Source organism: Gorilla gorilla, chromosome 8 (assembly GCF_029281585.2).
Source record: "Gorilla gorilla gorilla isolate KB3781 chromosome 8, NHGRI_mGorGor1-v2.1_pri, whole genome shotgun sequence".
In the NCBI taxonomy this organism is placed as follows: domain Eukaryota; kingdom Metazoa; phylum Chordata; class Mammalia; order Primates; family Hominidae; genus Gorilla; species Gorilla gorilla.
Genome location: NC_073232.2, coordinates 124,979,414 through 124,996,519, shown reverse-complemented (window position 1 = coordinate 124,996,519; position 17,106 = coordinate 124,979,414). Strand labels below are relative to the sequence as shown.

The 17,106-nt window shown below is 40.2% G+C and overlaps 1 protein-coding gene across 12 annotated transcripts in view; it reads right to left on the bottom strand.

Annotated features, from left to right (window-relative positions):
* VTI1A (vesicle transport through interaction with t-SNAREs 1A) overlaps positions 1 to 17,106 on the bottom strand; it is a 505,013-nt gene that overhangs the window by 239,455 nt on the left and 248,452 nt on the right. For 2 of the 12 annotated variants that reach the window (XM_063710517.1, XM_055352171.2), the window contains one exon: positions 5,518 to 5,777. The exons of the other annotated variants lie outside the window; for them this stretch is intronic. In XM_063710517.1, coding sequence (XP_063566587.1) covers positions 5,768 to 5,777 — 10 coding nt within the window. In that variant the 3' untranslated portion in view covers positions 5,518 to 5,767. Of the gene's footprint in view, positions 1 to 5,517; positions 5,778 to 17,106 lie in introns of those variants that run through there. 12 annotated transcript variants of the gene reach the window in all.

The window sequence follows — 17,106 nt, the reverse complement described above, 5'->3', positions numbered from 1 at the left end:
CTTTCTTCCCCCTCTGGAGTAAACGTTTAACTAGATTTATATCATTTAATGTGTGTGTGTGTGTGTGTGTGTGTGTGTGATAATAGTTGATCTCATTTAGCTGTATTATATCATTTAGACCACATAGAGTTACTGAGTTCTATTGTGGGCCTAGTAGAGAAACAAATCATTAGGAGGATGAGCATTTCCAGGCAGCTTTTGCTTTTCATACCTCCACAGTCATGAGCTTTTACTGAAATACATATGAGGACTCCAACTTCCTTCTGTCCAGGTCCAATAAAAAGAGATTTGCAAGAGTAAATTTTAGGTTACTCTGTGGCCAGACCTGCAGAGTGTGACACCTACAACTTTTTGGCTGGGAGGGAGGGTGAGAAGAATGAAGATATCCAGGCAGGATATATCTGAAGAGGACGGAACAGCATATAGGTCATGAACAGAAAAGCAGACTGGGAGCGAGAACTAGGTTCTCTTACTAATTGGGTCACTCATTCAAATACTGAAGGAATAGCAAGGGTGCTGAGGCTCCTTTTACTGGGCAGCCATGAACAGTCATCAAGCACTGCTTATAAATGATTTCTACTTCCCTGAGACTATGAATGTGTCAGGTGTCTTCAGCTGGAGAATGGACAGAGAACAGATTAAGATAAAGTGGGACAAAGATTAAAATAGAAAACCACATACAGGGAACCACACTCTAGGAAAGACTGAGATGATGGCTGCTTTGTGGGTTTCTCACAAACTGTAGCCTCGATCTGGTTAGAGGGTTCATTTTCTGTTGTTGTCCCAGAGGACACAGTTGGTAAGCTATGGACCACATAGTAGAAAATAAATGACTCCAAAGCAATCACTTTGTTGGCGTATTCTCCATCTTGTTCCCCACAAGATTTGGGGTGGTTTACTTACACCAACCGTGTGTGGGAAGTCACTGGTCTTGAACTTGGCCAGCTCTGACTCGAGGGCTGGCTTTACCAATGACTCACTGTATGGTCAGGGAGTATGACCTGAAGCTCACCAGGCCCGGGGACAGTGCATGTGGGAGTCATTTACCAATAAGAATATGCTATACAAATGTCCGGGGTGATTGTTAGTGGTAGGAATGCTTTTCATTTAATAGGCTAAATAAAACATGCTAAACAAACACAACTGTGAATAAAAAGCATGAAGTTTGACCTACACTGACATGGCCCCTAAACCTTAACAGTAGAAAGTTTTTCTCAGAGTAAGCAAAGCCATGATCTGGTCCTAAAAACAGCACATTTGTTAAACCGAAAATGCTCTAAATTACTCCTCGGTAAGGGCTATTCTGCCCAATCTGATGATTTGGGATTTCGCCAAATTAATGTCACTAGATATGCCTTATAATTAGGATAAAATATTTTAAAAGTTTTCAAAATGAAGCTATTCATTAACTCATTGATTTTTTCTACAGATTGGGAGCCTGAATTTAAATGATACCCAAAAATATAACTAGGTGTGCTCAAAGAGAGAAGAACTGGTTGTGAGTCTTTAAATGGAATGCAGTGGTTTAAAATGTTATTACTATTCAGATTCTCTGAGAATATTAAAACTGCCCATTAAATGAAAATCTAATAATTGGCCCCAGTGAATTGTGACATTTTGTAACCTGTACAGAAATGCAGAAAATTGTGGAAGAATAGCTCTTTTGAGGCAGAATTTGATTTGGAATGTAATATTATTCTAAAAGTGAAGGTTCTCATACACACACACACACACACACACATACACACACACACACACACACAGATACACATGGACAACAATGCAGACTGACTGAGAAAGCTGAGGAAGAGTCTTCAGAGCTAAGGCAGATAACTCAAGACTCTCCTAGGTAACTTATGCTACTGACCCGGGAAAAAAAGCAGGCAAAGCATGAGCTCAGAGTAAACCCCAACTTGGAAGTGGCCTCTCTTTGGACATTGCTTAAAAAATATAAACAAGTTAGGTCATTCCATGCTTTTATATAAACCACGTGCAATTCTGCAATTTCTATAATTATTCTGCAGTAGCACTAAGTGAATACAATTCAGAGACATTAACTGAGCCGGGCGTGGTGGCTCACACCTGTAATCCTAGCATTTTGGGAGGCCAAGGTGGGCGGATCACTTGAGGTTAGGAGTTTGAGACCAGCCTGACCAACATGGCAAAACCCCATTTCTACTAAAAATACAAAAGTTAGGCGGCATGGTGGTGCATGCTTGTAATCCCAGCTACTTGGGAGGCCGAGGCAGGAGAATCACTTGAACCCAGGAGGCAGAGGTTGCAGTGAGCTGAGAGCATGCCACTGCACTCCAGCCTGGGCGACAGAGCCAGACTCCATCTCGGAGAAAAAAAAAAAAAAGACATTAACTGGAGGACAACAAATGGATTCAAATCAGAGGTTTAAAAATCCTCATGGGCCAATATTTACCAAGCACCTTCCATGTGAATGCAACTGTGCTGAGTGCTTTCAGATTCAAATATGAGAGCTGTATTCCTTGTTCTCCAGGAGCTAACCCTATAGTAGAGGGAATGAGATAGGTACTGAAACAGCTGAAACTTAAGGCATACTAGATCTGTCCAACAAGAGCAGTACAATCAAAGCAACACAGAGCACTTTGGGAGGCCGAGGCAGGTGGATTGCTTGAGCTCAGGAGTTCGAGACCAGCCTGGGCAACATGGTGAAACTCTGTCTCTACTAAAATACAAAAAATTAGCCAGGCTTGGTGGTGCCTGCCTATAGTCCCACCTACCTGGGAGGCCGAGGCACAAGAATTGCTTGAACCCAGGAGGCAGAGCTTGCAGTGAGCCAAGATTGCGCCACTGCATTCCAGCCTGGGCAACAGAGCAAAACTATCTCAAAAAAAAAAAAAAAAAAGCCACATAGAGTGCCTCTTGTTGGGGAGATCTGAAAAATGTGATCTCTCCTTTCTTTGAGGATGCAGCATGAAGACAGGGAACTGAAAGATGGGCAGGATTTTTATGGGGAAGAGAAGGTAAATGTCTAGGCAGGAGGAATGGCATGAGCAAGATTAAGAGCAAGAGGCAAGTCTGGTAGGCAGGGAGCAGTTCCGGCTGGCTGAGGTGCAGGTCAAGCGAGGGGAGGGTGGCTGGGAAGGAAGGTAGAGGCTGCATTGCAGAGAAGGCTGAGGGCCAGCAGAGGCCTAGGCCTGCCCACAGCACCAGGAGGGCAGTTCTGTCTGAAGACAGACACTCTTAGGGAACTAGGGGTCAAAAATCTTCATCGTATACTCTTTATCTGTGAAAATACAGGGCTCCAACTTTCTGTCCCTTTTCTGAGGTGTTTGTCAGCAAAGCAACCAGACACTCTTAAAGAAGGGACACAAAAAAGGGAGCCAATTCCTGGGGACAAATGGTGACTAAAATGAAACGAAGGCCAGGACTAATCAGGGAGGAGGATGGTGAGTGAGATGAAGGAGAATATATGCCAGAGGAAGGCGGTCTAATCAGGAACAGGATGGAGGTGAGGAAGGGGACATGTACCCCTCCCGGGATAATCCCTAAGAAAACTGACAATAGATGCTGGAGGGCCAGCAAGTCCATAGATTCAGAAACTAACAGCAACTGCGGGGTGGCATAAACATGCCAGCTATGGGTTTCCACCCAGAAACCAAGTACTGCTCTTTACGCTTTTAGGAGACAGACTGTGTAACTACGAAACATGTTTTTAGGAGACTATTTACTGTCAAGAAGAAATGTTCACAGCAAATGGCAAAGTGGGAAAGGCTACACAAAATGGATGCATGTACAACATAATTCCATGTTTATAGAAATACGAGCAGCATTTATTGCTGTATTTGATCATCATGAGCTAGACTGCTGAATGGTGAAATATTTGAAATATTCCATGCCATCCAAAATTTCTTCAGTTCTTACTTAGAATAGTGGTGACTCGCTTCTGTCAAAGATACTGCTTAATGCTAATTAGTATGCAGAACACATTCCTTTACAAATATCTCTAATAAGTAGAATAACTAAAAGAATCTTGTCAAATATGTAGCTGGCACAGTATAAAACATTAGAGATGAGTGTTTTCCTTTTTACCACTTTTAGGAAACAGTCTTCTATGTAAGAAATACATGGGACCTTACTTGAAAAAAACTGAAGTATTAACACAAATATTCCCAAGCTTATATTAGCTCTTGTAATCAATGTAACTTGTTTACACAGACCTGTAACCCCGTTTATATAAATATGCCCATGTATAAACAATGCATACTGCACATTAGTGCCTGGTGGAGGCCAAGTCTTTTTCAAAATGCAAACATTTCAGAATTATTTTGTATTTCAACAAACCTACAGTAATATACACGCTGTATACACATACCACACAATTATTCTATTTTGCATGTGAAATTACATACTTTACACACCTGGCTAGCACAGTGGAAGGACAGGCCCACTGATACCAGTGAGAAGCAATGAGTCCTTGTGTTTAACTTCTTCAATGTTATCAGGATAGAACTGTCTAACAGAAATGAACCTGCTTTCTTTGGCGGTAAAGAATGTTATCAACCTTTTACCTAAATAAACTTCACCAGGAACAGGGGTGAAAAAATTGGCTAGATGTTTAATAAAGTGCAACCAGGACTGCAGCTGCTAATTTTGTTTGATGTTTTACAGCTGAGGGTAGCAAAAAAACTAAAAGGCAATTACATGAACCAAACAGACTTTTATAGCTCATAGTCAATCTCAAATAAATAATTCTGGCAGAGTCTAATATTCTTTATGTTAAAATACATCATCTTCCAATTTAGGACAATAACTTTAAAATTTTTATTCAAAGTAACAGCAAATCAGAGACAGGTTTGGAAAACTTAAATGCCAATAAAACATTCAATTATTTGTATGTAAAATATACATAAAAGGGAGGAGAATATATACAAAGTTATTAACAATAGTTCAATAGCTGGGCAAGGTGACTCAAGCCTGTAATCCCAGCACTTTGGGAGGCAGAGGCGGGCAGATCACGAGGTCAGGAGTTCGAGACCAGCCTGACAAACATGGTGAAACCCTGTCTCTACTAAAAATACAAAAATTAGCCAGGCATGGGGGTGCGTGCCTGTAATCCCAGCTACTCAGGAGGCTGAGGCAGGAGAATTGCTTGAACCTGGGAGGCGGAGGTTGCAGTTAGCCAAGATTGCACCATTGCACTCCAGTCTGGGCGATAGAGCGAGACTTCATTTCAAAAAAAAAAAAAAGTTAGCTTGGTATGGTGGCACATGCCTGTAGTCCCAGCTACTTGGGAGGGTGAGATGGGAGGATCACCTGACCCCGGGAAGGTTGAGGCTGCAATGAGCCATGATCATGCCACTGTACTCTAGCACTCCAGCCTAGGTGACAAAATGAGTTCCTGTTTCAAAAAAACAAATACAACCCCTCCCTGTGCCACAAAAAACCCCCAATGGTTCAATGGAGGATGAGGCTTAAAGGGAGTTTTAGTTTGTTCTTTACCCCTTTCTGAATTTTCAAAATATTCAATAATAAATATGAAAGTAATAGTTTTTAAACGTTTAGGTTTTATTGTTTAAAATTACAAGTTCAGCAAACTCACCACATTTTTTTTGTGTTAAAAAACAAAAATTAAATACTCTGAAGGTGATTTAAGCAAGTGGGAGCAACATGATAAACAGGTTGAGTGTATCAAAAAAACCTTCTGCTGCTTTAAAGAACTGTTGGGCTGCTGGTCTGTTTCTGGGGTGACAAAGCCGGTCTGTGTTTTGATGTTGCATGACAGGGAGGTGTGAGGTCAGGGCATCCTGAAAACACATGAAAGATGAAGAAGTAGTGCATTGGTAGCAAAAGTGCAGGTTTCTTGAGTGCATGTAAGTCAAAAGCAGTTATGGTTCAGAGTGGTAAAGGCCACATGTGCTATGGAGGGAGAAGCTCTAGAGACCGTAAGAGAAAAGCTCCCAACTACAATCCTTTCACAAGGACCAATATGCATGCAGGTAACAGCTTTGCCTCTTTCCTACTTAATTTAGAGATTATATCCCTTTAATCTAGTCTGTATGGCAAAATATTGGGAGTACAGAGACCAAAGTAGGTAAGACTAAGAGCTCTCCACCATCTGAAACAGGCAGTAATGGCATAGGCACAACAGTTATTTAATTAGCACACATTGATTAACTTAACCCCATGTAACCACTGTCTTCTGCTACTGCTAATTTTGTTTTTGAAGTCAAATGAAATAAAGTAGCTGAAGAGTAATTAAATGTGTCCACTCCCTTTATCCCTATGGCTATGATGACTGGGCTGCCCTCCACTGCTGAGGTTTTCTGAGAAGATGCTGGAAAGGCTTTGAAATAACTAAAAGACATGTTCTCAGGAGGTGGCAACTTCACATTAAAAACCCTAATATGAATGAGGCTGTTAGCAGCACTTTCTCTGAGGACATGGGAGAGGCACATGATTTGTAGTCATTTTAAATATTGGCTACGAAAATGATGATGTTCTATTAAAAGGTTTGCTATGGAAAGGAATCCTAGGCTACATTTGTGACAGTCCACCTAACACAAAAGATAGAAGATTGATGAATGGAAACTGTAGATTAGCAGTGGTTTTCAAACTTAACAAAAACAACAACGACAAAAGAATTTTTTTTTTTTTTTCAAATGACAGTCATAGACATGCCCAACAGAGGACCAAATTAACATGGAACTAGCTTCTCTAGATGAAGTCTTGTTTGTTTCGCCTTTTCTTCCTCCTTGGTGACCTTTAGGTGGGTGGGCAAATGTTAAGGTTCCTTGGAATACAATTTGAGAATCCCTCCTTTATGCATCTCTGGGAGTACTGTGCATTGACTCAGTCCACACGGATTCTGATTCTCTTTAGCAGCTTTCTTTGACAGCTAGGTGAGAAAGCTAAGAAGGACATTTCCAAAAGTCTCTTGCTACCAGGTTCTGGATGTGGCCAAGGTTCTGGAGGAGCCTGGGCAAAACGTGGAAAGTGGGTATGTGCAGTGTGAGGCAGCCACAAGGAAGGAGATGGGTGCACTTCCCATAAATGTGTGTTTGTCGGGGATGTGGGTAGAGGGAGAAGAGGGGCTTGCCTTTGGTTCTTCTGGGACAGCTCTGGCAGCAATAATGGAGTCAGTATAGAAGCTAGTATCATGGATGCCATGTGGGATAACAGTGAGGCAGTGAGACCTCCCAGAACAGTCTGACTGCCTGTTCTGTTGCTGAGATTCATGGCTGTGTAGCATCTAAAAGAGCTTCACTGGCCTTCCCAAAGAGTCTGTAAGCTATTCTAGCGCTTATCTCTTTCTGCTTAAGTTAGCTACTGATTCTATCCCTCTGAATCTAAGAATCCTGACCAATTCAAATTCTAAAATAGAGGGGCTGGGCACAGTGGCTTATGACTGTAATCAGGTACTTTGGGAGTCTGAGGCAGGAGGACTGCTTGAGGCCAGGAGTTCAGACGAGCCTGGACAACATGGCAAAATCCTGTTTCTAAAAAAAAAAAAAACTTAAAAACTTAGCCAGGCATGGTGGCACGTGCCTGCAGTCCTGTAGTCCTACTACTTGGGAGGCTGAGGCAGGAGGATTGTTTGAGCCCAGGAATTGAAGGTTGCAGTGAACTATGATTGTGCCACTGCACTCCAGGCTGCGTTGACAGAGCGAGACCCTGCCTCTGAAAAATAAGTAAATTAAAAATAAAATAAAATAGACCCTAATTATCTCATTACGTCATAAGAGGTATCCATAACACCATCATCTTTGTATCCCTACTGGACCTAGCATCATTTTTATCATGTAGATTGAATGTTAGTTAAACCACACTACTATAGCCACAGCATTATGCTGATCAAATTTTAACATCATTCAACTACCAATTAGAGAGTGTGACAAGATCTAAATAATATACATAACAAACAACTCAATAAACAAGTGGTTGAACCACTGTAATTTCTAGCCATGTTCAGTTATCTGGGTAAAGAAAGGCATTAAAAACAGTCTCAATTTCTCATCATTTGGAGAAGACAAAAACAAGTCAAAAGCTATCTAAAATAATCATTATTATGATTAACAATGAGTCTGAACTTGACCACTGTAGAATGACACACTAAAATGCCTATGTCTTGGTGAAAAGTAACAAGCAAAAAGAAAAAGAAAAATAGGCCCTTTATTCTGAAAATAACATATTGTCCCTGTGGGGTCATATATATATAATTGTTATCTAAGAATTTGATTACTCACAGCACAACTAGTTTTCTTCATTTAGAAAAGACTATTTGAAAGGGCTTCTCTTTCTTCCATTTTGTACACAACCTTTATTTCATTTTCTGTAAGTGGTTAGACAAAGGGTCAGACGATGACTTTAAATATTTAAACTGGTCAATGACAGTCAAGTAGCCAGGAATTTCTCTGGTTTATTGTTAATACGAATTGCCTTAGAGGTAACCTCAAGTACATGGCACAGCTTCCTAATGAGTGATTAGTTATGAAACTATGAAGTAATTCTGAATTTTAAATAAGACCGAAGAAAAGACTGGGATATAACAAATTAAAAGTACCATAATTATGCCATATCATGAGATGTATTAGACAGTCACACTATGCATATATCAAAAAATACATTAATAAACCTAACATATTAATAAAAAGCTAAGCTTGGCCCTTCAAGACCTCAACACTAATTGGAAAGGATTTTGACAGAACATCTTGAATAACTTTCATTATTAATTTTGGTAAGCTATTTTTTAGCTACCTAAATAATGATTATTTCTACACTCTACAGTGCATCTATCAAAATCTAAGATCTGAAAAATAACATGAGTGAGGATGAGTGAAGTAGCAAATGTTCAAATGTTACAACCTGAATATGAATTTATTGGTGTGATGTAGATAATATATATGTGATGTTTCATTTTCCTATATTTTCCTTTATATTGTCTACTTAAAATATATATTTACAATCATATACTGTACATTAATTATATATAATGCATCATATTCCAAATTTTAGCAATTTTTTTTTTTTTTTTTGAGACAGAGTTTTGCTCTTGTTGCCCAGGCTGGAGTGCAATAGCATGATCTTGGCTCACCGCAACCTTCATCTCCCGGTTCAAGCGATTCTCCTGCATCAGCCTCCCAAGTAGCTGGGATTACAAGCATGTGCCACCATGCCTGGCTAATTTTGTATTTTTAGTAGAGATGGGGTTTCTCCATGTTGGTCAGGCTGGTCTTGAACTCCTGACCTCAAGTGATCCGCCCGCCTTGGCCTCCCAAAGTGCTGGTGTTACAGGCGTGAGCCACTGCGCCTGGCCCAGAAATATTTTTAAGATCATGCATTCTGATCAGTTTAAAAACTCTTCCCAAAGTGTAATGATTTAAATGGATTTCATTTATAAAGAAAACACTTATCAATACATATCAAGGGCAAATCAATCTCACAATGAAAAAAAAATACATCTAGTAGTAGACATTATTGGTGAAAAGTATAAAAAGTATAATTTTGCCTTTAACAGCTTATTACTGTAACCAAGGCAGATTTATCCACCTTTTCTTTGTTGTTGGAATTAAAGTCATTGATTAAAAAAATCAGATCACTACTGAGTTTAAAATAAGAATGGTCTAGCCAAAAAGGAGGCCCAATTAGTTAATACTAGAGAGTACCCAGGTACCTACTAAAGTAATATAATTTATTGAGGTTAAAAAATAGGGCAGAGCCAGGCGCAGTGGGTCACACCTATAATCCCAGCACTTTGGGAGGCCAAGGTGGGTGGATCCATTGAGCCTAGGAGTTCAAGACCAGCCTGGCCAATATGGTGAAATCCCATCTCTACCAAAAATACAAAAATTAGCCAGGTGTGGTGGCAGGTGCCTGTAATCCCAGCTACTTCAGAGGCTGAGGCATGAGAATCGCTTGAACCCATAGGCAGAGGTTGCAGTGAGCCGAGATCACACCACTGCACTCCAGCCTGGGTGACAGAGTGAGACTCTGGCTCAAAGAAATAAAAAATAAATTAGCTGGGTGTGGTGGCCCACGCCTGTAATCCCAGCTACTCGGGAGGCTGAGGCACAAGAATCACTTGAACCTGGGAGGTGGAGGTTTCAGTGAGCCGAGATTGTGCCACTGCACTCCAGCCTGGGCAGCAGAGCAAGACTCTGTCTGAAAACAAACAAACGAACAAACAAAAAAATCAGGGCACTATGTGACATAGTAATGCTTTAAACTAATCCTGGTTTTAATACTGAATTTGGTGCTATTAAGGTTCTCCCCTTGAAGTGAAATGTCTGCTATCTGTATCTTTTTCATAGAAGGCTGTAGGTGCCATGTTTGTTGAAGGATATCATTTTATGAATACCCAGGCTTTAGCTTTCACCAAAATGGAAGGCTTGCTCAATAAATAAGGAACTTGCCCCAGGTCACGAAGTTAGATAGTACTAGAAAAGGAGGAAGATATTGCAGCCCAGGTTGGACTGCTGCACCCCACAGCCCTACCCAAAGACCACCTACACAAGGAGGCCTTTGCTTCCTGCTTCTTTCAGTTGGGGTCTTGACTCATGGACTTCGTATGCTCCCTTTTCCTTTCTCACTGAAATGAAAACTCTCACACAGTATAACCATGATCATGCTGCAAGAGTAGAAATTAAGTTTATGAATGACACCCTTCACTTACTGCCCCTTTCTCTCATACAGTGATATTTGTAACTCACTAGATGTAGGATTTCTAAAGCTGAGTGATTTGTAATGTAATACTTCTAGAATCTCCAGAGTAATTTCAGCATTAGTTACGAATAAAAGTTGGCTCTCTGCATTTCTTAACCTTGGGAACATGAACCTTTAAGACTCAGAGATCAAATACCAACATTCCCCTAGGACTGCTGTGCACATCTGCATTTCTGAATGTAGGACTTTTTTTGTTCCTAATCAAGTATAATCTCACTTCATAACTTCTGCTTTTGGCTCAGTGCTACCTAGATTTCCAAGCAAACGAAGAAATGAAGGCTGAGCATTTCGTGCTTAGAGGTTTGGAAATTTGGCAAATACTACATTAAAATACAATCATTTGATCTTGAGCCTCAACATAGTGAAATTCAGTGAAAATACAAAGAAACCAACATGAGGCTTTATACATTCCAAATCTGCACCTGTGTTTGGATGTTGCCAGATATTTGTACGAGCAATTCTGTTTTCAGGACAAAACAGAATGAAGAGCCCCCCTAAATTTCCCTCTGGGATCTTCCAGCCATTCGAAGTAATCGCTAATTCCTGCTTACATCCACAAGTCAGGCATCCAAGTGTTGCTATTCCTGGCTGATCTTGTTCTGTGTTTAAATGGTCTAGTTGTTGGTTTCTGCATCTGGGTCCAAACCAATTTAACACGGAAAGTTAGTTCAAGGATTTCAGTCACCTTTAAATTATCTTTAAAGCCAGCTACAAACATAGCTGGAGTTATTAACATACAATTATGAAAAATGCCATTCAGACTCACCAAACTCAAGGGTATCCCTCATTATATAGTTTGCTCAAAAATGACCCTTTAGGGTCCAGTCAATGAGATACAACTTATTTTCAAATAATTTAATTTAGCATCCATTAACTCTCTTTGCAACCTAAAACCCAGAGAAGAGAAATGATTCCTCTCTTCTGATAATCGTGAGCACAAGTTACCTGTAATATCAAATTTCCATGAAGATTTAGCCAGGGTAGCATATTTTACGACCTTGCATTTAACCAAAGTGGTGGAACAGATGAAACTTGGACTTAATTTACAAATGCTTTCATATAATATCTGTAACTTTTACTTCTTATTATATTTATCCACTTCATAATGTTAAACATTCTTAAAAAATCAATCACAAAGTACCATAACCAGGAATGATTAGGGGAAGAATATACATCATCCAAACTTGACTTATACAATAGCTATGGTTTGTCTATGAACTCATTTATTATTGTTGGTTGGAAGCCAATATGAGCAATTTGGCTAAAGATATGGGTTTTATTCAGAATCGGGCTTGCATTCAAATTCTAGCTCTGATACTTATGAGTTCTTTGATGCAGAGTATGTTTATTATGCATTTGAGGCCTTAGTTTCCTCACCTGTCAAATGAGTTGTTGTGAAGATCAAGAAAGATGATTGATTATAAAGTGCCTAGTAGAGAACTAGCTCATAGTTAGTGCTCAATAGATTGGAGTTATTTTTCATTTGTAAGTATCTTTCCTTTTCAATAAGCTCTTTGATGGGAAGGGCTATTTCTGGACTTTCTTGTACAGCTTACAGTACTTACCCTTGTGACATAGCAGGAAAAACACTGATTTAGGTATCAAGGGACCAGTAACATCCAATCTCACTACCTACTAGCTATGTAATTTTTGGCAGAGTTCTTAAGATATCTGGGTCTTAGCATGTCTATCTATAAGATGGGGATAACGTTTTACCTCCGAGTGTTTTTTTTTTTTTTTTTTTTTTTGAGATGGAGTCTCGCTCTGTTACCCAGGCTGGAGTGCAGTAGCACGATCTTGGCTCACTGCAACCTCTGCCTCCTGGGTTCAAGCAATTCTCTGCCTCAGCCTCTCGAGTGGCTGGGATTACAGGTGCCCGCCACCATACCCGGCTAATTTTTGTATTTTTAGTAGAGACAGGATTTCACCATCTTGGCCAGGCTGGTCTTGAACTCCTGACCTTGTGATCCACCCGCCTTGGCCTCCCAAAGTGCTGGGATTACAGGTGTGAGCCACCATGCCCAGTCTTTTTTTTTTTTTGAGACGGAGTTTTGCTCTATTGCCCAGGCTGGAGTGCAATGGCGCAATCTCAGCTTACTGCAACCTCCGCCTCCTGGGTTCAAGCGATTCTGCCTCAGCCTCCTGAGTAGCTGGGATTGCAGGCATGTGCCACCACGCCCAGCTAATTTTTGTATTTTTAGTAGAGACGGGGTTTCACCATGTTGGCCAGGATGGTCTTGATCTCCTGACCTCGTGATCTGCCCGTCTTGGCCTCCCAAAGTGCTGGGATTATAGGCGTGAGCCACCATGCCCGGCTCCTCCCAGTGTTCTGACAAGGATCCAAAAAGATGGCTAAAACACATTTTATAAACTATAAACCATGGTTTAAATTTAGGTTAATATCACCATTGAATTCTAACTTGAATTAAGAACTACTATTTTTCTCAGCTCTCCTCCATGTGAGGATACAATGAGCAGACAACCATCTATAAACCAGGAAATAGGTCCTTACCAGACAGCAGATCTGCCAGCACCTTGATCTTGAATTTCCCAACCTCCAGAACTGTGAGAAACAAATGTCCCTTGTTTAAGCCACACCGTCTGTGGAATTCTGTTATAGCAGCCTGAGCTAAGATACCACGAATGACAGGTCTAGGCAGAGTAAGGAGGAGGTAGTTAGCTTGCCTAAAGTGATGGCAACTGCCATCAATGCTGAAATTACCAAGTAAGATGAAAGAGAATATGAAATCATTTCAACTCTACATCTGGTCATGAGTTAAGACTTTAGAGCTTGGCAGTTTGGGAAAATACAAGTGAATTGGCTGGGGTGGAAAACAATACTTTGTGACACGACACACCCATCTGCTGGAACACTTGAACAGGCCACTACTCAGGGGTGTGGTAACTACGGAGGACCACAGCTGTGGTCATCTCTGTGAGGATTTTCTTCTCTGGTGGACTGAAGGAACACAAGTATGGACATCATCCAGCAGAAGGAGCTGTGACTTTACTAGGCACCAATCTTAGATGGAATGCTACTCACCAACGAACCTCTGGAAAGTCAGACTCTAGACAATACTCTGCCTGTGTTCAACAATGAGTGCACAAAGGGTGGCAAAGCATGTGTTCCAGCATATGTGAACAAAGGGCATAAAGATGTGTGAGACGGGTGTTAAAACATCAGTTCAAACACATGTTTAACCATGTGTGAGCAGAAGGGTGTTAAGCCATGTGGTAAAGCAAGTGTTAGAGCATATTCGATTACAAGTGTTTCTCATTTGGGAGCTTAAATTATTTTCTCCCTAATCCAGTGTTGCTAAGCAATAGCTCTGTGTTGTCCTAACTTAACACAATAAATTATTAAACTTAAAAAAACTGAAGCTAGAATTCTTTTTTCCTGTCTTGGTTTCATCACTAAGGATTTACGTCTATAGTTTCCAAAAGACGTAGTGCTCTTCTGCTAGTGTAAGCAAAAACTGGGGCACACTCCATATGTAGGGAGGCAACAGTGAGAAATGAGGGGCAAACCACACTGAATACACAGTGAGACAATATGCAGTGTTCGGAAGATGCAGTGACATATTACCCAAGTCTCAAGGTCTGAGAAGCCGCATAGCCCACAGACTCAGGGTTCCTTTCCCACAGCTAGGATTCGGCTTTCTGTTTTCAATTTTAAAATATACGTATCACTGCACTAAGAACAGGGATTCCTAGAGTTCTTATTGATAGCAACATGTGATAGAGGCTGGCTTTAAGGTATATCTGACACTATTTGCTGAATATTTTAGCTTATGTTACATTATGAATCACGTTGCTGCTGTAGGCTTCCATTCCAAAGCAAATAGATTTGCTTAGTTTAAAATATAAATACACAACCCTGGATGTCACTTAAAAAAGAATAAAAGTAGACAAAACCCAGAATGTGCTATTAATGCTTTTCTACAGGGTGAAGAAAAGAATACACACACACACACACACACACACACGTAAATGCTAATACAGAGAAACAAAATTTCAGGCAGCTATTTTCTATTTTATTTTCTTGTTATGGAACAAAGCTATCAACAAAATAAACCAGTAAAGCTATTTAAACCCATTCATTTCTCTGCTGGTAATGGATATAATTACATATTCTTTTTAAAAATACCAAGAACAAGGCTGGGCGCAGTGGCTCACTCCTGTAATCTCAGCACTTTGGGAGGCCGAGGTGGGCGGATCACCTGAGGTCGGGAGTTCGATATCAGCCTGACCAACAGGGAGAAACCCTGTCTCTACTAAAAATACAAAATTAGCTGGGCATGATGGCGCATGCCTGTAATCCCAGCTACTCAGGAGGCTGAGGCAGGAGAATTGCTTGAACCCGGGAGGCAGAAGTTGCAGTGAGCTGGGATAGCGCCATTGTACTGCCTGGGCAACAAGAGCTAAACACTCTCTCAAAAAAAAAAAAAAAAAGAAAAGAAAAGAAAAGAAAAGAAAATACCAAGAACAGAATTAGCCAGGTGTGGAGGCATGCACCTATAGTCCCAGCTACTTGGGAGGCTGAGGCAAGAGAATCACTTGAACCCGGGAGGCAGAGGTTGCAGAGTGCCGAGACAGCGCCATTGCACTCCAGCCTGGGTAACAGAGCAAGACCCTGTCTGAAAAAAAAAAAAAAAAAAAAAAAAAAAGAACAGAAGAAAAGCAAAAGATCTGCAAGTTTGTGTTTCAATTCCACTTCTCACACAGTACTAATTAATATGGCTTTTCCTGCTTAACAGAATAATTTATGTATAAGTACTATTTGACTATACCTAGGAAAATATTTCTGATTATTCTGAATAAAGAAAAACTGATACATCATTAGAAAAAAAATATTGCCTTCCCAATCACCTTTTGCTTCAAGATCATGGAATGCTTTATTGAATAAAAACTGGCAAGAGGAAAACACACAATTAAAGCTAGTGTTTTCTGCCAGCCACCTTTGTAGCAGAGGTCATAGAATTTTTGAATACTTCTCTTTTCCTGTTCACTTGTGTCACTTAATGATTTCTTCACGCAGCTCAGTACATACTCAAGGAAATACAATTCCTCAGCAGAAAAAGCATGGTTTCTGGCTGCTGTGACCTGACTCTTTGCTTAAACAAATTCCAGAGTGCACACTGACAAAGTGATGGTGATTATTTTTTCTTCTCGAAGACTCAGCCCAAATTAAGAAAACAAAGAAAACAGAATCTGACCAAGGAAATAATAGAGGAAAGTTGCTCATAGGTTTTCTTAGTTTATGTTTAATAGTTTTATTTTGACCAAAACAAATAGCCCGATGAGAGAATTCATTTTAGCAATCCCACATTTCTTCAATATTAAGACATTTTACTTTGTAACAGAGCAAAAATGGATGTAGAATGTAGACAATCTATATTCCATCAATACTAAACACATCCTGAAATCTGAAACAATTTTACCTTGGTTGGTCTTGAAATGCATGCAAACCAGCCTCAGGAATTAAGACTTATGCTACAAAAATTATAAAACATTCTGTAAATTTCACTGGTTAGGAGAAAATCTATAAAGAAGAGAGTGTGCTTTCTGAGTCTTCAGAACCAGCTAGAACTGTTAGTCAGGTCAATTTCACTGAAGGCTCCTAGTCTTAAGTCAAACAAGCATGCAAACACATTCCACTTTATAGAAAATAGAATAAGATAAGTAGCTCTGATGGAGATACAGTCCTTGAGAGAAACTTCTGAATTTCCCTGGATGTGCTCACGTGCATATATATATATATATATATATATATATATATATATATATATAATCATTCTCTCTAATTACATTTTTCTGTAGACATGGCATACTCAGTAAACAAAATACATTGGAGGCATTGTAAAGGAAAGCTCTTTTTGTAAAAAATTTCTGCCTAGCGCACTTTGTACAATGTTCTGTAGAGTAATAAGGTGCTTAGCAAATCTTACATAACAACTTACACGTTTCATCTAACTTTTCAGAGGACGGGAAAAATGATTAGAAACATAATTTTAACCTCCTCTGCTTTTTGTCTGAAGTAACCATCATGAACCTCAGTGGATGGGTCACGTGTGGAGTAAAAAGCCTCCTGAAGGTGTAAGTTTTCTTGATTTCACAGCCCTGGGTGTGTCCACTCCAGGGCTGCTTGGGTGAGGGCAAGCTGAGGACAGTGCTTGTCCACTGGGCACGCAGTGCATCTGCAACATGCATTTCCACTGCCTTGAGCTTTGTACCTTTCCTGGAATGAGCCTCCCAGAGATTCCAGTGTAAGAAGGAACTATCCATAATCAACTGGCGCCATATTTGCAAAAGCAAATATGTGTATTTAAAGTAAGCTAGAGAACAGTCACAATGTCCCAGGCTGACACTGAGCAATTGCCTCCTGAAGTTAGCACTCCTTCCCTTTTTATGAAC